Source organism: Folsomia candida, unplaced genomic scaffold (genome assembly GCF_002217175.1).
Source record: "Folsomia candida strain VU population unplaced genomic scaffold, ASM221717v1 Fcan01_Sc012, whole genome shotgun sequence".
In the NCBI taxonomy this organism is placed as follows: domain Eukaryota; kingdom Metazoa; phylum Arthropoda; class Collembola; order Entomobryomorpha; family Isotomidae; genus Folsomia; species Folsomia candida.
The window spans coordinates 4,625,933-4,649,009 of record NW_019091204.1 but is presented as its reverse complement, the minus strand read 5'-3'; the positions used below and the strand labels follow the sequence as shown (position 1 = coordinate 4,649,009).

Below are 23,077 nucleotides of genomic sequence, written 5' to 3'. Positions count from 1 at the left end.
GTTGATACTTTTATACCCCACCTGCAATGCTTGCAGCTACGTCATGGTCCTATGCAGACATCACATGTTGTGTTTTCCTCCGACCATTTTTGGGTCTTATAATGATTCCAAAATTATTTCCATATATTATCATGAATTTTAGTGTGCAAATTCTTGGTACTTGTAAAAAAGTGCGTTCTACCGTGATGGATGCTGCATAATGATCTGTCTGAACGATCACGTGACTGCAAGCATTGCAGGCGGGGTGTAAAAGTATCAACAAAGTCAACAGTAAAAATGTGGATAAATGCGATAATATATATGGACTACTTAAAGTGGAATGTCAGTTTAAAGGAAATTTCACCACGAATTCAACGCCCTGGATATATTTGACCTAATGACCGTAACGACGAGGTCAAATCTAATGAATAGAAAATTTTCGCGGTGCAATTTTAAAAGATCCTTCTGACGCTACTTTTTTACATTCGTTTGCAAACGTTTAACTTTCCGTCGTAAATTAATTCTACGCTTCATTTTCTTACGAGCCCTGCATTTTTTCACACTTTTAATAAATCGTGCCCAACTTAGTCTAACCCTTTTGGCTATATTTGCCCTATTGTATTTCACATACTCGATGACGAACAGCCCAACACATGCCGCTAGACACGTGACGAGTGGAATGAAGATGGTTTGAATATTGTCAGTTAGTCTGACCACCCGAAACGAGGAGGTCGCCTTGGCGAAATTCTTCAGTTTTGGCTTCATTTCACGAAGTATTGAAGCATTCAGGTTAGCCTGCTTAGTCACCTGATTTAAAATCCCAGAGCTCAAGAACAATTTGAGATATTGCGGCATGCGTGACTCTTGCCAAACCTGAGTCAGAAATCCAGCCGGCATATCAAAAATTGTTTTCTCTCCGCGATACCATTTTTTAGCTGGATAATTTCTCTTCAGATACTCATAGTAGGTGTCCACCTCATTCGATGGTCCCATATAGGCTGACTGCTCGCACTGCAAAATCTCCTCCTCGATCACCCAAGGTACCCGGTCGTCGGAAACATTCGTGCCAGGCAGGACTATCTTCTTCGGGTACCAGCGAATCCGTGGACTCATCATGGAATAGAGTAATCGACGTAAATGCAGTGGGAGTAGCGGATCAAATGAACCTCCACAATTTATGCCAGCAATGTAGTATGTAAATTTATAATAGAATAATTCATTCTCTATTCTTTCCGTGGCTGGCATGTATTCAGATAAAATTGTGTAGCAGAATCCTCCCAAACTCCTGGCAAACTGGGGAGCAGTAAAATTTTCCTGGCTCGAGTTCATCTTATCGTTTGCAAGGCACCTTTTCTGTACCATATCCTCAGTTACCATTCGTTGAGTTTCATCTTGGCATAAAATCTGTTGATATGTGTCACCCATAGATCGGAGTACTCCGGGCTTGGAGTACGTACTCCGGCCTCCGGAGGCCGGAGTACGCAGCTTTTTCTGGAGGCCGGATTACGCGGAGGCCGGAGTACACGTGGCCAGCCGGAGGCCGGAGTACGCGGAGGCCGGAGTACGCATGGCCGGCCGGAGGCCGGAGTACGGAGGCCGGAGTACGCAAAATTTCCGATCGCATAGATAGGAGAATTCCGGGCTTGGAGTACGTACTCCGGCCTCCGGAGGCCGGAGTACGCGACTTTTTCTGGAGGCCGGAGTACGCGTGGCCAGCCGGAGGCCGGAGTACGCGGAGGCCGGAGTACGCAAAATATCCGATCTATGGTGTCACCCCGCTCCCCTGGAAGGGGTGAGTTTAAATTGATTATGAAGCTGCTCAGGTAGCACGTGCTCAGCAACATGCCAACCAGGAGCCAGGGAATGCTTAAGAATCGGAAGGGTAGAAAGGTGCTCAATTTTGTCGCCAGATTGCTCACCTCGTCGATCAGGCAGCCGAGAAAGTATAAGAAGATTCTAATCGGGTGTAATTCTTTGTTCAAAAGGTAAAATCCCCAAAACGATAGGAGGTAGGCCGATAAAAAAAGCGTGATAACCGTGCACATCCATACGATTGGATGGTACGGAGAGAAATACAAAAAAAACAAGAGCCCACTGGAGAAGTGGGAACAAGAGAAGAATGAGAAGCCGAGAAAACGTGTTGTGATAAGCTGGGCGTGTTCTTCAAAACTAGAATATTGCATCCCGATATTATGTTCGTAGAAGTACGTCGGGTAGAAGCAGACTTCGGTAAGATTCGGGTAGCAGTCTTTATAGGAATGACTTAAGTAATATAGGATTGCATTAATTTTATTCAGCGCTGTATCAAATAAGATTCCTAACATTAGATTGGTGTCTAACCCAATACGGCCGACCCAATACTGCTCCAATCTTGGGGGGTAGTTTAACCTGCAAACTGTATCCTCACTCAATGCTGTAGTAGCACAGACAAAATTTGACATAGTTGGAGTAAAGTCTTTTTGGTAACAAGACGTTACCCTATTTTCAGGGAGGAATAGTAAGAGTGCAAATTTCACCGACAGTAGCAGCTCTATCTCGTTAGCTTGTAGGTACAGAGGGAATTCGTGTGACTCCAAAATTTGGGGGTTACGTGGAATTAAGATAAAATTAAAAGCATCAGGATAACCCAGAGTCCTACACGCTTCTACTTCGAGATAGAACTTCCCGTGAATATTAATCCAGCAGCCTAACGACCTTTGGTGGGAGTTTGTATACTCTGGTGAATCTATGGTGACTAAAAAGACGACGATTTCGCAAAGCCAGCCTCGATTTTTGATGATATTAAGTTGTTGATGTAATCCGCCAAATTTATTGCGATTCCACATGGAGGTACAATTCTCCGGAAATGATTGTTTGATCAGTGTTACAGGGACGTTTCGGGTGGTTGGTAAGTCTGAAGTGGAAATATTGTTGAAGATAATACGATATCGACAAGGGGCGTGGGGCGATAGGACAAATGCTAAATTTAGTGGGGCTAGTGCCATCGTGGGTTCAATAAGAAGAACATTTATAGTGCAGCACGATAGGAATAACGTGGAATAAAGGTGGTTGAATTGAGGCATTGTTTGCGGGGTTCAAAAATGTTGACACGATTATGCTAAAAGATTGCAAATTAATCGAAATGATAAGACGAAACTTTAGTCGGCCAAGGGGAGAAAACGGTGGTAAAATCGAAATTGAATAGAACCTGAGACTTGAAAGTATTTAGGATTGAAGAAAATGTGTGTAGGATGAAATACGAATGTTGGATCAAATTAAATGCAAAATATTAGGAAACGTTGGTTGAAAGTTATCAAGAAGTGTTGACCATTTGGTATGGCACAAGAATGATAAATGCGATGGGTGAGGGACAACTTATCCTGGGTAGCTACATATCTTCTCTCGTGTTATGGGGTGGCAAACCATCTTCAACCCAGACTATTTACTTACCGTGGTTGAAAGAGCATATTATATTTACATTGAAACAACGTTTAGTTGGCCAGTTGTGCGGATGCGAAAAATTCAGAAAGTTTTAGGCATCATAGGTTCGCGAATGTTGCCGCAGGGCACACATACCGATCGCCAGGGTATCCCACACCGGGTTTTTGGGGTTCGTGCGGTTTTGCGGGTTTTGGTGGGTTTTGGGGTAGCAAATAATACCCACGGGTAGTCGGGATTTTAAAATTTTTTTAAATGTTACAACAGGGCTTTACTAACAATTCTACACTTTCACATGTTCTTAAAATTAAATTAATTAGCAGCTATGTTGCGCAATTGCCTAAAAAGCAGGCACTTTCACAACTTAATACATGAGATACTGGCTCAGTTTACCCACAACACCCCGGCTACCCGCTAGACCCAGGGAAAACCCAGGGTAAGGGTTTTCAAAACGGGGTAATAGCAAAACTCCAGGATTTTCATTACCTTGCCGATCACTTTCATGAAGCTTGTGGCACCTAAGAATTACTGAATCTTTCGCATGTGCCGCATGAAATGTTGTTCCTGAAGAGTTGGTCTTTCAAAAATAATGTGGGTTGAATATGGTTTCCGTCGCCAGTGTAAAATAAATGACCAGGGGAACTAAATACAAATGGACGGTAGCTCGGTTTTATTTAAAGCCTAAGCCAGTGTTTCGCTTAACAAATACATATAAGGGTATGTTATGTTCATATATATTTTAATTAGCATAATAGCATCAAGTTGAAATTTTGTACAAATAAATTGCACCTTCAGCGCTTTTCAGCTCTGCGAAGACCTGAGCGTGCGATTAGACTTGAAAAGGTTCGTGTTTGGTTTCCTTGAATAATTTATTTAATGTTCGATTAGTTGTTGGAAAGGCAGAATGTTTTCGTAAGCCGGAAAACAAGATGGTAATGTAAATTTTGGAGAAATATTCATAAAAAAATATTTATAAAATAAGTAAAGCTTCTAAAAGAATTACGAAGTCGATGACGCTAATTTGTGTTGACATCTTCTATATAAGAATTCAATCTAACAAGGGGAACGCATGACTCGGGCTGCTGCCCGAGTCATGCGTATCCACTAAATATGTAGTCTACATAAACCCATGGTACATATACATACATACACTTTTAGAAATTGGTATTAATTCATTACCAACCGGGTACATATGCATGCGACTCTACCGGCACTGGTACATATCTAGTAAGGGGAATTACTGTCCAGTAATATTGTGGTAATGCTGTGAAGAACTTTGTTATGTCATGCATGTATTTAATCCTGGAACTTGACTGGATTATGATATGATATCTGTATGAACATTCCCTGAGTTGATTTCATAGCATATTTAATAATCCGGTAAAGTCCCGCAGGTATTGATTTCCCGGTGGTAAATTTGGTAATAATGTTTTACCAGGTACAAAAATTTCGTTACCATGATGGTAAAACCTTAGTACTAAGCCATTACCACACGGTACAACTTATCATTACCACTTTTGTAGAGTCATGTACTTGTGCTTTGCGGTAATGTTTATTACCAGATTATCTACAGTGTAGTTTACATACGTACGTATTTAACTCACATCAAATCATGACACTCTTTACCATGCAGTTGTTCCTCTTATTGCTGGTGAGGATGTAAATAAACACTGAAAGATATCTTAAAAAAGTGTTGCCAGACCGGTATTGTATAATATGTACATAATCTTGTACATACGTGCAAGAGTTACTCAGCTGACGTTCCAATGTATGCATGAATTTACTATGCATTTTATACATCCTTATGCATAAGTATATCTTCTCCTTAGTTGATTATGTAAATAGGCATGTAACTAACTTGCTACATATTTATAGAGTACATACAACTCTCAAGTGTCTCGGTAGTGAGCGCAATAGCTGATTGTACTCCGTGTGTTAATCAAGTGGGGTAGAGCAAAACGGTTCCAGGAAGCTTTGTCTCAACACGTCTCGTCCACTTGATTAACACACGAAGTACAATCAGCTATTGCGCTCACTACCGAGACACTTGAGAGTTGTATGCACTCTACTTAAATGAGACTGCGATACATAATAATGCCACAATTTTATCAGAAAACGTTCCTCCCATTAATTAAATACTGTAACATAGTTCTACTAGTGGAGATTCGGGCTAAAATTAAAGAGCTGAGTTAACATTTTTGGATCGTTGGTTTTAAATATTTTTGATAAAGTGAAAGATCACTTACATATGTACATACTTTCGATAAGTTATTAATTCCAGGTAACCTTTACTAATTTCCACAAAGGTACAAATTTTAAAGACAATTTTATTTCGACTCTACATAATCTCATTTATGTGATACGCTACCCAATAAAATTACTGCGACAATTCACACAGTCATTTGTTACTTTGTAAAATCCGTGCGTTTTGTATAATAATTTTGTAAAGTTTTGCAAAATTGGGAGATGTGAGTAAGTTTGCAAAAATTTGGAAGCTATATGTAGTTTCTCTCAGGAATATTTGTAAAATCTTGTAACAGTTTGCATAGGTTTATTTACGGAATTTACGGATCTAAAAATGTTACAAAGGCCAGCGTAAATTGATTCAGTAAAAATATGAGTATCCGAATTTATAAAAAAAGTTTGGTTATACATAAATCTGGATAAAATTCAATCCACAGGATTTCTATTAATAATACATCATGCCTCGCGTTTTGAGCCGCATCCAGCGCAACGAGGATCTCGAGTACCTCGTCGAAACGGAGTTGAATCCGACCCCTGAATTTTTAAAGGCTGGAAGGGACGCGATGAACCATATTTATCGCGCCTTGCAGAGGACGGGGTACCTTCAAGTAGATCGAATTAAGGTGAGAAAAATGTCAATTAAATCAATTTATAAAACACATAAGTAACAAATCATGCAGTCATTTGTAACGTATAAAATTTGTGCGTTTTGTAAAATAATTTCACAAAATTTTACAAAAATAAAGAGATGATCAAGGGCTCATTTTCCTTCAAAATATGTGTAAAATAAAATTTGGTTCATAAGTTAATAGATTTTCCATTAATAGAAATTTACGAACGCCGTGAATATAAAAAAATAAAAAATGTCAAAAATGCAAAAATTGTATGTGTAAAATAGCGTTTATTAGCATTTGTTTACATAAGTCTAAGAATTTGTATAAAATTCAGATTATTTCAATTTAAGCGCAGTCCTTTCCAACTAAAGTTGTAAAAATGTCAAGTTTATCATAATTTGTCACCACCATGTGAATTATTTAGTGAAAATTTAAACCTATTTATTTAATTTTCTTCGACCAGGTTGGCGGCTCCGTCGGGAAGGGGACGGCCATCGGGGACACGGACTTTGACGTCGTCGTCTTCCAGAATGACCCCGAACCCCCCTACGGACAACGTCTTCAACGAAATGCTCGCCGCACTGGGGACCGTGCCGGGATTGTACTTTTCCAGGCAGACAAGATATTCAATCTCATTCCAAATTCGGATTAATCGACTCACCCTGGATTTTGACTTGCTCCCAGCGACAAATATGCTGGATTATGATAAGTATAAAAAAACAGAATATTTACATAAGTCTACGTACATAAACACTCTAAATAATTGTGCAAAATAATTTTGCAGAAATAAATTTTGCCAAAACTTATGTAAGATCGAGTATTTACAAATGTAAAAAAACAGGTGAAATGACACCCCAATTGGTAAAATTTATCCAGCAGTTGTCAAAAATTTAAATGTTCGAAAATTCCCTAATTTGGGGGAATATGTATGTATCTGTAATCTGTATTAAGGAACATGCGAAAGTTCCTATAGGCTCGTGGAGAATGATTTTTCGATCGAGGGAAGTTTCGTTTGGAAGATTTTATCAGGGTGCATTTTGATAAAAACCAGGCCAAATGTAACACAAAATCATTTCCCATATTTCGCAGGAGAAGATGAGACAGAGTGAGAAAAGTAGTTGGCGGTGGGTATCCACCACCATCGTGCGTTAGGATCGTATGCGTGATCCATTTTCTCACTCTGTTTCTCTCTCTCTGTACTCATTAGTGGCCAGAGTTTGTTATGGCTCTTGCTGTATAAGCCCCTCCCTCAGAAACTTTGACCCCCAAAAAGTCATGGTAGCGGTCATTTCGCAGCGGACAACAAAAGCGGAAAATGTGGCACTTCTGACGAAGAAAAATCTGGCATCAGGTTGTCAGCCGCAAAATGACCGCTAAGGTCACTTTTTTAACGATTTATATGTAGGTCGAAAAACCGCCAATTTTCGAATTTTGAAAGTCTTGATGCATCAAAATGTTCATACTCATGAGGGAAGTCAAATGCCAAATGCAAGTTGGTATCTACTTCTTTCTGTACCGAGTAGAGATGCCAGTAAGCCGGCTTATTGAGTTGTGAGTCGAACCAAGCCGAGTCAGAAGTAAGCCGGCTTGGCTTGACTCGACTCATTAAGAAGTAGGTCAAGTTGAGTCAAGTGAGTCGAGTCAGTGTGTTACTGCAGCGTGCATTTAATGTTTATAGTCAAGTATCTTCAACTAAAATCCTTAATTAATTATTACAATCGAGTTGGTTTAGGTTAAACTTCAATCATATTTTATTGATTTAATTTGTAAATTAACATGGCTAATTAAGGCATTGGACCTTTAATATATTAATGTAGTTTAATCGACTAATTACGTCAAATTTTTTATTGCAATTAATGTATATAAAACATTTAAATTTAAAATTGGTCTTAACTAGAATTTTTTGACAAAAATCAATCACCCTTCTCGACTTTTAATAAAATTAGAAATAAGTGTAACTCAAACCCATGACTAATTGCTTAACTGTACAACCAGCATACATATTTATGTAAAAAGGATGTTTTAACAAATTTTAAATATTATTCTCCTCTCATTTTATCAGCCACCGCGACACAAAGATCCTTTTTAAAAATTTCCTGATAATTTGCCTTTATCCAACCCTTCGTACAAATACACTCTTGGATTGTTGATGGCGACATTTTTTGCCTTTTTGGAGTTAATAGCGTTGATCCTGAGGAAAATAAACGCTCCACAGGAACTGCACCTGCACCTGCACCTGCCGCCGTCAGGAAGTCCCTGGCCATTTTTGAGAGTGTTGGGTAGTCGGATTCGTGGTTCTAAAAGGACAAAAACGTGACATTTTGGGGACATGTTTTCAAAAGGTTAATTGTTACCTTCCACCACCCTAATGCACCATTGTTTAGTGCGTTCGGGCTTATCACTGGTTGCGACAGGTATCGAGCAATCTCGTTACCATTGATATTTTGACTTCTATGAAATTGCAGAAACAAATCGTTGTCCTCGGATTCAATATCTTTAGAATTGAATCCAACTGATGAGAACCACTCAGTTTTACATCGAGGGTCGAGCACTAGATGAAACATAAAATTTGGATTTAAACATTTTTAGACATTTTTTTTTATTTTGGGTAAAAAAATTTATGAAAGGGTTATTTTAATTACTTAATTATGCTGATTATTCGAGTTGAATAACTTCAAACTGCATATGTAAACTAACTAAAATCGTAGAAAAACAAATACCTGTTCCAACAATATACACAAGTCCTTTCGATGATGGATAATATTTCTCCAGTTTATCATTGGCTTCTTTTGCCGCATTTCGGAGCCAAGTAGGAAATGGTCTTCCGGTTTTTGGGTCAATGGCTTTCAATTTCCGTTTAGCATCCACCCGGTATTTCTCCAAATGTAAGAAGATTTTAGAGTAAACCAATGAGCAAAAGGAGATTGTGGGGAAATCCTGCCTTGACATAAGCTCCGTCATATCCTTGAAGGGCTATATAATTCCAAAATGTATAACTATATACCCATGCATAGTATGCACATGCATATATTAATCTGTCACATCAAGTAGGGTTAATTTATACAAAAATTACAATTAAAAATTTGTAATAACCAAACCTGTAAAAAATATATCATATTAGAGACCATTTTCCACTGTTCTGGAGTAAGAATCCAGCCAACTAATTTTGACTCCATACGAAGTGTGCATTCCAGCGGCTAGAATAATATTCACAATTCCTTAGATGCAGTGACTCTTCACCCAAATTTTTTAAATCAGAACATTTTAAATAATTTTACGGCTCTAGAAATTTAGTTTATAATTCTGCGCTACAAATTTGAAGTAAAAAAATTTATTACTAGAATGACGGTGAGCTTTTAAGCCAATTTCGATAAGTTCGAGTAACTTATCTGAATGATTTCTTACTTTCCCGTAGCCGAGAAATAAAGAAAAATGTGATTTTGAAAATTTGCTGATGACTCGTCGAGCTCACCATTAACTGCATGGGTTTCGAACTGCATTATTTAGCGATGTTACCTTCTGGTATTCTAATGCCCTCTCCATCATTAAAAGTGTAGAGTTCCATCTCGTCCGAATATCCAAAAGCAATTCCTTTTCCGCTAGTCCAAAAATTCTGCACTGACTTCTGAATTGTTCCCTCCGCTGCACGTTGGTCCGGAATATTGAATTTATTGGCCAAAACCTATTCTCACCGATTAGAAAACGAAGTACCCCCTTCAGTACCTTTGACATAGATATTCAATTTTGGAAAGTTTCATTTGGATTGTTCAACGGGTGAAGGCGTGGCGTATACTCAAACTTGACTGATAACATTGGGCTAAATGGGGAAAACTTCAAGTTGAAAATCCTGTCTATTCCTGTGCTTTTGTGAGGAACCGTAAATGTATTATTAATCCCCCGTATTTAATCTACAAAAACTGCTGCCACCAGCTGCCACCATTACAAATAGGCAGAGAGATTTGAATGTATGTAATTGAAAATTGCCATACGCAAAATATCTGGAATGCTCCAATCATTGTCACGTATGAAATTTTCGAGTGTTCCAAATAACACAATCGCTCCAAAATATGTTGCCCATTCCTTGACGAAGGAAATATGATAAAACACACCCCTCTAAAAAATTTATTACGAGCGGGGGGATTTTATGAAGTGGTGACCCCCTGAGGAGGCATAACTAAATTTATAATTTTGGTCCTATTTTCATTGTTAACTAAGTTAGGGGGCAGAAATACTTCATAAAATTATAGAATATTGTCATTTTATGAAAAAACATTCTCAAAATTATCGAAACAAAACTTTCAAATTTGCATTTTGACCACACCCCCTGGCGGTGGGTGTGCCCATAATGACCCAATAATAGTCGGAGTTGTTTAGAGCTTGATTAGACCTTTCAAATGACACCCCACTTGATGGGGTAATGCAAGAAAATAAATATTCACCTGAGACCACACCCCCAAAGGGGTGTGGCTTCAATGAGGGTTGCATAGCTTATACCCCTTGGAACTTCATATCTCGATCCCCGCAGGCAGAACTCGAAAAAAATAAATGGTTCGAGAGCTAGAGGTGTTGGCAAACAAACAAAGCAATCCAGACCAGTGTGCGCTGAGGTGAAGCTCGAACGAATCCGACGCACTTGTCAAGCTAAGACAACAATTAGGGGATTATTAATTACATTTTCTTATTCTTGTATTGTAGTCGCCAACCTTATTTAGAACAGGCACCATTTTCCCATCTGATTTAGCATCGAGATCATCAACATTTGGACCAACTTCCGACATGTCCCGTAAACTATCCAAAGCCACCTGACAAACCAGATTGAGGATATGCGCCAAGCATCGAACGCGAAAATCATCAATGTTGAAGTCAACATTCTAAGAAAATTATATAAATTAGAATACAATTTTTATGTAATTTTTTACAACGAAATTAAGTCATCGTATCTTCTCTAACATAAGTCTTTTAAAATGGGCGAAAAAGGTTGTCATGTTGGAGGCATTATCGCTTGTGATGGAGTGCACCTTATTTATTAAGTTGAAATCCTCCAGAACTTTGATAAATTGGGTCGCCAAGTTTTCTCCGGTATGCGATCCATGGAGAATGGTTAAATCAAGAGGCATCGATAAGAGTTCCCATTCCCTTGTTATTCCTTGAACATTACACCTTGGAATGCATATTGATTAGAAGAAGTCCAACAATCCAGGATAAATGAAAGTTTCCCCGGAATTTCCTACAAACAAATTCAAATATGTACATATTTACACTCGGTACTACCGAGTGTACATTGACCTTCTCAGTTTTCTCAATTTTCTTCCCCAATTTTTGAAGGGGGTGTGGTTGAATATAATTCAAAAAAGCTATGTTATATTAATCCCCCCCACCCAAAACTGAATTTGTAATTTTTTATGTGCAATTTGGTGAAATCGATGCGAAAAAGACTTGCACTTTTAGCTCATTTTGTACCTTTTGTTGTACCATACATATTCGTAGAAAAATAACGAATTTAATTACACCACAACTAGTAAAATTTATCCAGCGGTTAGGCAACTTAATTTACACGGATTCGAATAATTGCGAAAATTCATAAATAAATTCCTCGAAAACTTGTGTCAATCTCTGATAATGTTCGACAACATTTCCGGGGACTCGGGGAAAAAATAATTTTTCGATCGGGGGAAACTTCATGGATTTTACCAGGCTGCATTTTCTATTTATATTTGCATATTAGTAAAAAAAAATATAGTCAAAACATATTTTTCCTTTTTTTACTATTACAGACACGCCGACGATATGGCGCGACAACAAGCGATCGAGGTTCGTCGTCGCATGCAGGACTTCGCCAACCCGTCTGCCTTCTCCTCCAGCCTGGCCGAACAGACGATCCTTTTCATGAAAAACAAGCCGGACGACATCGTCAAAGTCATCAAACTTGCGGGCTACTGGAATCAGCAGATCTAAATTGACGAATACGTCAAGGGGCGGAGCTATATGATTGAACTCGTGGCTTGCTGGGCGCAAAAGGGTCAACCGACTTGCAGCTTGTTCAACAGATTTGTGCGATTCTTGCGCGAAATGGAGGTAAAAAATTAAAAATTATTAAAAACTCGCCATGAGAACATATTTGTTTAAACAAAATGCTCATATTACTCTTCAAAAACAATTTATTCGTTTAAAATTCGTTTAGTTTAAAAATTTGAAGAAATTATGCATTCATTTTTTATTCATTTTTATCCAGATTCGCATTATAAAACGAAACGGGTTTCTCAATATACCATACATATGTATGTATCGAGCATAACCGTCTCCTGGCTTGGGCGCCCATGTTTCTTTTAATTCTAATTTGCCCCATAATTTGCTAACCTTTAGAAATCGATATACCTAATTTTGAAAAACTCGAAATTTTAAAACGCGATTAAATTTTTCAATTTTTTGAGGACTTCTCGAACCTGCGAATATTTTTTGGTCATCATTACCGCCGAGTCTCCGTCCCCGACGAGGTCTGGAACGAGACCCCACTTATTATGGATCCCTGCAATCCGTTCAACAATCTCGCCGAGGGAATCAGCCAGGACGTGATTGATATTTTCGAATCTACCGCCGCCCAGAGTTTGGCCGTGATCAGGAACGGTCTGGTAGACGTGGAAGACTTATTCTTCGAAAATGTGGAGGACGAAGATGACTTCAATTACGATGATTCAGAGACTGACTATGATGAACTGGGAATTCCCTATACGCGTTCCAACTACTAATTTTTTTAACGTGCTGATTATAATTTAATTACATTTTAATCGGATTTTCTAGAAAACGAAACACATGCGGCATTTTATACATAGGTATGTTAAAGTTGATAAGGTTAAAAATGAGACAATGCATGTCGGCCTTCGTAAGTCTGTACAAAACTTTCCAATATCTCGAGCGATATTGTCCTTACACAAGATTTTAAGAAATCCAAATTTATGCATGCATGTACAAATAAATAATTAATAAACTAGTCACCATAATCCATATGCATTTTGTGGCGTTCTTTATTTTGATAGTCACACTGTTACCTAAGGAAATTCATTACGGTTTCGAACAATAAAAGATCAAGGTGCTAGATCTATTTTTGGCGGAAAGTAAAAAAAAATATTGATATTAATTAAAATAAACCAGATTCTAAAACTTTAGCTACTGCGGCATGAACAGCTTTCTTTTGATCTGCGGTTGTCATAGCGGGAGGTGCGGGGATTGCAGGGACGGGAGGAATGGGTGCGGCACCACCACCACCGGCTGGCGCTGGTGGTGGTGGAGGGGGTGGAGGAGGTGGGGGCACTGGTGCGGGTGCAGCAGGAGCAACCACTGGCGCTGGAGTGGTCGCTATGGTAACAGCGGTCTTATTTTTCTCAGGTTCCACGGGTTTTTCATCCAATTCTATGAGATCTTCTTTTACGAAAACCTTCTGCTTTTCTTTCTTCACACGGTCACGTCTTCGAACTAATTCGTCGTCATCTGGGGGGTCATCGCGATCCCGGTCACGGGGTCGGTCACGCTCACGTGGACGGTCACGATCATCACGGGGCCGGTCACGGTCAGGATCACGAGTTCTCTCACGGTCAGGGTCGCGGTCACGGTTTTTGTCACGGTCACTTTCTTGGTCACTTTCTTGGTCACGGTCTTTGCCACGGTCGCTTTCTCGGTCACGGTCTTTGCCACGGTCGCTTTCTCGGTCACGGTCTTTGCCACGGTCGCTTTCTCGGTCACGGTCTTTGCCACGGTCGCTTTCTCGGTCACGGTCTTTGCCACGGTCGGTTTCACGGTCACGGTCAGCTTCGCGGTCACGTTCTTGACCACGGTCACTTTGACGGTCACGATCTCGGTCACGTGATGGTCCAATACTTTTCTCGTACTTGGAACTACCGAAACATAAAAAAATATATGCAAAAAGTTACTGATCTTACCGGGTTTCGAACTCGTTTACCTTGTTGAGTCTGATGTGGTTTTTGTTTTCTGGTCTACTTCGATCGAGTCGGAAGGAGGAGGGGGGCGTTTCTTCTTTTTCGGGTAGCTTTCCCTATCTTTTCCTCGATCTCGATATTTGCCAATCTTTTCGTCATCCCCAGATTCCCCACGATCTTCATCTCCCCTCGAAGGCTTTCTTAGTGTAGGTCCTGAACGTATCGGATCCTCAAAATCGTCATCCTTCGCATTTTTATTAGAAGCTCGTCCCGAATCTCGATCAGGTTCGGGATCCAGAACAGGCGGCGGACATTCATACTTTCTTCTAATGAAATCGTCACATTCACTGACGGTTGGTCGATCTCGACCATCTAAACATTTCACAAAATTATTTAACGTACATCGATGACTCATCGGACAAACGGTAAAAATCAGCACATTTTAATCGTTTCCACCATGCTATGAGAATCTATTTTGAAACTCTGTCCGACAAATTTGTAGAGCATGTTGTTGCCTATTCAAAAAATATGCACTCCAGATTTTGGCACTTTTTGAGGAGGGGATATCAAATTTAAGAAGAAATATAGAAGATTCAGAAATATTGGAACTTATCGAAACTGGCTTAGAAACTCATCGCCATTTTATTACTTCCCACAAATTATTCGGATGGAATTTTAAAATAAATTCCCAGCGAAAAATGATTGAATGATGTTGATTTTGACACTTTTGACGATGAGTCATCGTGTCCTACGTGAAAACATACTCTCCATCCACACACAGTTGAACTTTTATAGAGATTGACAATTCCGAAAAACTACGGCACTGCCAATCTCAAATTCCCTCAAATAATGATGACGGTGAACTTTGAGACTCCCAGTGGCGTAGTTTCTCAGAATTCTCAATTTCTGTAAAAGTTCAATCCTGCGTGGATCGAGGGTAACTCCGGAAGTTTATAAATTATACCCATGCACTTATTCCATTTTACGCGACAGGATGTCCGGCTCAGCCCTGTGGTGCCTGCGTTTTATTAAATTTGTATTTAATTAGGGTCGCGATGCAGTCACAGGAAGTGGGTAAAAATCACTTTCTTTGATAGCAATGGTGATTTTAAATTTTAAAAAATGACTCACTAGAAATGATGACGATTCCGAGTAAAATTTTGAGGTACATATTCTCAAGAATGAATACTTAACTAAAAAAGAATTGTAAAATAGTTGTCATGGTTACGAGCAGTTTTCAATATCGTAAAAACGGCTTGTTATGCACATCCTTGATTGAGAAACAATAGGCATTGTTTTTTATCTTTTATCGGATGTTACGTCATTTCATTCAAAAGCATTGGAATGATTACGTAAAATAAAAAGGCGTTATTTTATAGTACACTCTTAAAAAAATGTTACCCTTTTGAGAAGTAAATACACACAGAATTCTGCATGGGTAAACTAGGTATGCTAAATCCAGAGTAGCGTTAATTTTATAAAGAGCAAATTTTACGCTATATTTGGTACAGTTCACTTAATTTAGAATTCAGTGTGCTTTTCTGCTATTACTTGTCAAAATGGTAAGATTATTTGTAAGAGTGTAAAAATACGCTTGATACAAAATTTGTGTGGGTAGGAATTTAACCAAGAGAGCTATATAAATTATTATGAGAAACGCCTGTATGCTTGTAAATTATGGCAGATAATCACATAAATACTTCCCCTTTTCACTTTGCTCTTAAAAATCCACCATGAGTTCATGAGCGACACTAATAAAAATATGGTCCGACCTAATCGGTTGATGTGAATTAGGTAACATATTGAAATTCAGAATTTTATTTTAAATCAATTACTAATTGAAAAGACAAGTAATCAAGTACTTAAATAGAAAAGGTGGAAATGTTAAAAATATATTCCTCCTTTGGCAGTAAAAAAAAATGGAAAACTACATCGAGAAAATTTTGTCAGTACTTCTTGGACAAAGTCCATTCTTCATCCGAATCTTGGTCTTCTTTTTTCGCGATCTTCTTTTTTTGTTTGGGAACATCGCATAGATATTTGTCAGTTTGACAAATTGGATCTTTCTGAAATGTCGTTATGTATGTCAACGACGGACGGTTTTGAATTTTTGTCACAAGTTTCCCTTCTTTCGTGTGTAAGTTGCGATTTGTGAAACTTGGCCAGCTCCTCGCGTTTTTTACAAAGTAGATTTAGAAGTTTGAAAACAAATTAAAAAATAAACTTCTAACCTCGTAAAGCTAAAATTATCGACTTTTAAAAATCTTCCTTTTGTAAAAAGAGATCGCCAATTTTGAAAACTCGGAATTAGAATGTCTCTATACGAAAGAAGGGAAAGATGACACAAAAATGGACTGTCCATAAATTTTTTTTTTTTTTTTTATACTGATCTTATCATAATATGTGATACAAAAAAACACCTCATGTTATAAAATAGAGAAGGAGACTCTACCAACATTTAGTTAAGTAAGCAACATACATGGTTTCGACAGTTTACAAACTCTCTAAGCCACTACTATTAGTTGGAATGATATTTATTAGTGATTCTCAACTGCGCAGTTCAAAATTACGTAACGCGAGAGGGGTGTATTGATATTGTGCCTGTGTTATACATCTTCTTGTATTATACATAGTCTTACCATAAGAAGTGATAGTAGAGCGTAGTTTTTGAACGGGTCAACATAAAATTAAAAGGTCAGTTGCGGTTTGTACATACATTCAGTGCCTATCATTGGTGTTGACCGTTTTTGACTTGACGTCACTAGGTCAAAAGTAGGAGGAGCTTAGCTACACGCGCGCGGCAATAATTTTTCACTTTTTGAACGAGAAAAAAATGCACAATGTTTGATGTAGTGTAGCAGTCCAAGTACAACTACGATCTGGTTGCCAAAACTATTAAAGTAATCCTAGAGACAGTGTCTATCTTTGGTATAAAGGTTTCGGTGGTCCAAGGTCAAGAAAGACTACAGTGATGTCCGAAGCTTTAAATACCAGAATAGCACAAAATCTCTATCTGACGCCGGAGACTTTGGCCACATAAATGACCTTTCAACTTTAGGGACCAGATTAACACTGAAAAGTGACTCTAAGATGAAGGTCTTTTCGATTAAAAAGCGTCACATGCTACAGATATCCCAAGCCTAAGAAATGGTCAAAAAATCGACCTCTCTCCTCAAACGGTACGGTGAAAAAACCAAAAAAAAGTACCCCGTTTACCGGTGATAATTTCTTTACGACAGGAACATATTTCAACGAAAAAACTAACACGTTTTATGTCAAATATTCTATGGGTTAGCTGATTAAAAAATAAAGGTCAAAATGTTATCTTGTCAGGCTCCATTCATGGTTTTGGCGGGAATCGGCGGAATTGAGCAAAAACAGCCCAATTTCTTTGATTAAGGAGAGAAGATAGTTTCAAAAAATATTTGATAAACGTCCTGATGAAACTGGAGCACCCCCTCAACTATTCCATATCGGGTGAAAAGCCACCGACCTTTGTGAAGGCGTCCACAGTAGCATTTACAGCGAAATTCGTGAAAAACTGGATTAAAATCCACATTTCTGACTTCATTTGCACTTTAGGTTTAACGTTGGAATTTTCGAACCGCAGACAATTTCACCACCAAATACTGATTACAATTGAGGAAAAGGTCTGTTCTGAACCCCATATATGCGTCAGGGTCACAAAAAAATTTCTGACCCGGGAATGACACAGTTTGTCAATTAATTTCGTGCGTATTTTTAATGGAGCTTTCTCTTTCGTGACCAATTTTTCATGGTCACAGGTGGAATGTATTTTCAAGTTTGATACATGTTTTCTACTTGAAATTTAACTGGCTTTTCAATGGAATAAGAATAAATTTGAAGTTCCTTAAAACTAACCTAATATAGTCGTCTACTCTATCACTTTTTAAGTTGAGACTATGTAAGCTGGAAATGTCTGTCTGCAACGGAAGTAAAAGTAATTTTCCGTGACGGAAGTGAAAGTGGAGAAATTTCGAATGGCGCGAAAGTTTCGAATGGCGCGAAAATTCAAAATCAATTTAAAATTAAAAAATTAAGTCACTCATTTCCGTTTTTTAGAGACATTTGCATCATCTTATAATAGTCTCTCACCCGGCGGGAGACGGGCTTATACGCTAGTATTAAATAGAGGGAGGGAGGGGGATTATGAAAAATTGTGATTTTTGCGTAATTTATGCACCGCCTCCAATTCAAAACCCATCCATAACCCTTACCCGTTTTCGTCTTGGTGTACCCTGGCGTGGATTTTGAGCTTTCGATAAGTCGAGAAAACACGCCCACACTCCGCCACCTCACACCGGAAGGCGTTGTCGACCCAGTGGCGACACTCGGCGTGAATGTTGTACGCACTTTTGGTGGAAAACGCCTGGGTTGAACTATATTCGCAGATCGGATCCGGGCAGACAAAGGCAAGTTTTCGACATATTTTGTCGTCCCGAAGGTGCAGGTTGAATTTTCTGGAGTCGACGTGAACCACGTGGCAGCCACGGCAGGTGAGAACTTTAGGATTCGTGTGTCTCATCCGGATGTGATTTTCCAGAGTATTCTTCGACCGCATAATCCTTCCACAAGTTTTGCACGCGTAGCCGGTTTTATCCTCAGTGTAAGTGAATTTTTTGGTGGGGCGAGGAATAGCCTGAAATTAATTACGAGGTATTTTAAGTTCATATCATATGGAACCTGGTACACTTTGAAAAATAAAGTTACCCTGTTGAAAAGTGAATATACTTTTCACTTAATTTTTTATATTAAGTAAACAATTAAATCCAGATTAAAGTTAACTTGATAAAGAGGAAAGTTTACTTTTGATATGGATAATTTAATTCATAGTGTATTCAATTTTCGAAAAGGGAACATTACTTTCTTTTCTTAAATATAAGCTTGTGATTCTAAACGTCATGAGAAACCATAAACGAAGCCGCCCGTAGCATTTTCGCCGGGGGCAATAAGTATAATTTCTTATTTTTATAACATCGGGGCACCGGCACTGAACAATTAGGCACACTGCAAAATTGGTTACCTTTGATATAAGATAAGAATTTATTAATCTCTTCTCAGACTCTTGGCCCATAGAGATAATACATTTACATGGTTTTCTTAGTTTACTTACTGACTAAATTATTTAGAGTTATTCACTTAATAAGATTAATTTTGTTAGTAATGAAGCTCATACCTTTGATATAAAGAACATGATTAATCGAAGGTTTTCAAGGCTCACCTGACGTTTTTTGTATGCTCTTCGAATTACTGTCTTTTTCTTCTTGGGAAGACTTGGATTTTGTGGGGGGTTAAAGAAATTCTCGATGATTTCGCTTGCATTAAGGGCCGACTGGTCTTCGGTCCCTTCCACGACGACAGACATGGATCCATCCATCTCAACGTTCACCAATGTTTCCGCCGGAGCTATTTCTTCATCAGAATTTGTTCCCTTCAGGCTACAGTGTAAACCTAAAATATGTAGTGGAAATATGTAAAATATTAATTTAAATAAAAAATGAAGCATTTATAACTCGTCAATTAAATATGCTTGCCATTTCCTCCTCCAACTCTTTCACCGGGGTTGCGTCGTGTAATCCTGCGGGTCACCGAGTCTAAAAAGGTCACCCAGTTTAAAAATTGGAAAATAAGTATTCATTAATTATTCATTCATTCAGAGTTTGAAAATAAATTCATTTATTTTCATTTATCTCAAGATCGCCTTATCAATATCCATACGCCAATTAACGTGAAAAATTAAAAATTAAAAACATTATTCAATGTACATATCATTCTTTCTTTATGATTCATGAAGAAAGAATGATAAATCATGCATCATGAATATGAAACAAATGAATGCGTATTTATTCGATATTCATAATTCATATTCGATATTCTAAAATTTTTAATACGTAATATTATGCACTCATTACATACTCAATAATTAAGGAATAATGAGTGAAAAAGTCCATTCCATCTTGAATAAATGAATCTGCAAAGGTATGCATACATACATCCTGACGTTTTAAACACTGTAAAAGTCTCATCTTCGAAAAATGGGTCACAAAATTGAACCGTATTTCTTGGTTAATGAAATCTTTACCATTTTCTCCTCCCCCAATCCCACTGGGGGCGATGTACCGTCTAATCGTGGCGGTCGCCGTGTCGTCGTCGGCGTCGCCGCTATAATTTGCTCGAATTCCCTTCTTCACACTGACCACCCTCTTCTTGACGTGTTCCTTCACAGTGTCAAATTCCAGTTCCAACTTGTGGATTTGGTCGAACAAACAGGTCCCTTGCGTCACAATGTAGTCACAGGTGGCACACAGCGAAATCCACTCGGCCGGGTGACCGTGCTGGCGTAAGAGATCTTCACACACGGTGGGGGCGAGATTGAGCAGTTTCCGGAGGAGGAAGATTACCCGGGCGCTACGGTCAACTAGCAGGGGTGTGGTCGAGTTTGTGTCAAATATAGCAGCACAGCACAACAGACAGGAATCCATCCTGCCAAAAATTAAAAGAAAAGTTGAAAATGAAAACAAAAATATATTAAAGTTTCCAAATTTCGAAAACAATGTATGCCTTATTAGTTAACAATGTCACTCACTTTTTTAAGGTTGATATTGATGATATTAAATAATGCCGTATAGTACAAGCTTATACTGCAACCTTCAGGGGTATTGAATAATTATTTAAAAAATTAAATTTCAAAATACAAATAAGTAAGTACGGGAAAATATTTCTTTGTATTCGTAAGTATAAATATTTACCTGCCTTTGTAGAATCAGTATTCAAGAAAAATTAGTGTCAATAGTTAATAGCAATATTTAATTTCTTAAAATAATTTGTTTACAAATTGAAAAGTTTGTATAATTGAAGCAGCTAAAATAAAAACGAGAGATTCCCTCGCTTGCACTGTCTCAAATCAGAAATCTGCGAGTTTGTGTATTTGAAATCAGCATGTGCTGCAAGTTAGCCGTGGCCGAGATGCAATTTAGCCGTAGCCGATGCAAGACAGCCGTGGCCGTGGCCGAGATGCAAGACAGCCGTGGCCGTGGCCGAGCCGAACAATTTCAAATCACCCCAAAAATTTCATTTTACCCCAAAAATTTCACTTTAACCCAAAAATTTCACTTTAACCCAGAAATTTCACTTTACCCCAAAAATTTCAGTTTACCTCAAAAATTTGATTTTACCCCAAAAAATTTCAATTTAGGCTATAATTCGTTATTATTAACCTCCTTTCTGCCAGTTAAATTTCGGGAATATTTCGTTGCGTACCAAATTGCACATCTGTGTAACGATTTTGTATCCTTGACTACCAATCTATTTTTCGAAATGTTACTTTGCGCACAAATTAAGCATTGTAGCAAATTATTTCCATTATCTACTAATTACACTCGAGGTAGTTTTCCATTGCGTACCAGGTACACAGATGTGTGTAACTATGTCGGAGATTTTAAAAATTCTGGTAGTCAATGGATGTCTATCATGTTGTAAAATTCGACAATGTGAGATTTCCAAAAATACTTTGGTACCCAGTGGAAATACATTTCCTACACACATATATGCAATTGGTAAGCAAAGTAACGTTGAGTAACAAAGTAATACACAAGTAATTGGGAGCCAGGAGGTCATAAGGAATAACAAGATTATATATTTTATGGCTCAACATGGTGTTGAAATTTTAAAATAATTTTACAGGTTTCAATCTGACCTTGTTCTCATTAGCCAGATTTGCAAATCCAACCATGCGACGTTGGAGTGGTACTGGGCGCAGGGGATTTTGCCAAACAGGGCAGATGTGGATGGTTGTGGGTTGGTTCTCCTACGGTACCTGTAGGTAGAGAAGTCTGAATGGCAAGTCTCGACAAGCAGTATGCAGAAGACGGGAAAATCGGTGGCCCAGGGAAGATTGTCGAAATTGACGAAAGCAAAGTATTTATACATAATTGAACTTTTATTATAACTAATTATTCGTATTCGAATATGCGAAATATTTGTAAAACAATTGTCTATACAGATTGGAAAACGAAAGTACAACCGTGAACGTATGGTCGACGGGCATTGGATTTTCGGCATGGTGGAACGCTTCCTAGAACATTCGTCTGGAGATCTGCCCTGATAACAAGAGAGATGCTGCCACCTTACTGGCTTTAATTAAGAAGCATGTACTTCCAGTAACGACTATTTTATCCGACTGCTAGAGAGTATATGACTGCCTCATCGACCATGATTTCCAGCACTGCTCTCAACACTGTCAACCACTCAATAACCTTCGTGGACCCGTAAACCGGTGTTCACACAAATACAGTTGAATCCAACTGGCGTCCTTTGAAGAACCGCATCGAGAGGGGAGAAGTAGGAAGGATGCAACCCTGGATCTCCATCTATGTGAGTTTTGTGGATGAAACGACACACAAATAATGCGGACATTTTCCTTTCATTCGTTCGAGCTGTCACTGACCTCTGCAAACATTGTTTTACTCATGTACGCAATACACAATTCATGTTTTATAGTTCGAATTATTCGAGTTTCGAAATATTTCGTTTTGTATAGTAGAATAATTAGTTTAGTATTGTGTGAATGTGTTGTATGAATGGCCGTGGATGCGGAAGTAAGGAGGACTGTTTTTTAAATCAAAATTAAATTCAAAACCCTAATTCGGCCATTAATCTTTTTCTTCGATAAACGGTTGGAAGTTGAGGGTGGGCGGACCTTCCTTGAATACCTCAGAGGTGGCCTCATAATCAGTGATATGAAAGTACTTGCCCTGTCACAGAGTATGGGGCCAACTTAATACCTGCATCAAGGCCACATCCTCGGCGGCCTACTTACCCCTGCATTCAGTAGGCCCACGGTTCGGTCGTTACGCACCTAGCGGAAACAAA

At 38.5% G+C, this 23,077-nt stretch overlaps 1 protein-coding gene across 1 annotated transcript; it reads right to left on the bottom strand.

Annotated features, from left to right (window-relative positions):
• Positions 1–13,258: 13,258 nt before the first annotated feature.
• On the bottom strand, positions 13,259–18,475 carry LOC110855250 (U1 small nuclear ribonucleoprotein 70 kDa). Its single transcript, XM_022103666.2, has 4 exons — positions 18,424–18,475; positions 15,150–15,203; positions 14,209–14,557; positions 13,259–14,143 (listed from the first exon to the last, which is right to left on the bottom strand). The coding sequence occupies exons 2-4, from the start codon at positions 15,151–15,153 to the stop codon at positions 13,390–13,392; spliced, it is 1,107 nt and encodes a 368-aa protein (XP_021959358.2). The 5' UTR covers positions 15,154–15,203; positions 18,424–18,475; the 3' UTR covers positions 13,259–13,389.
• Positions 18,476–23,077: the final 4,602 nt, after the last annotated feature.

Coding starts and splice junctions, on each gene's coding strand:
- LOC110855250 (XM_022103666.2), bottom strand. Junction 14,144..14,208: donor ACCACATCAGACTCAACAAG/GTAAACGAGTTC, acceptor ATGTTTCGGTAG/TTCCAAGTACGAGAAAAGTA.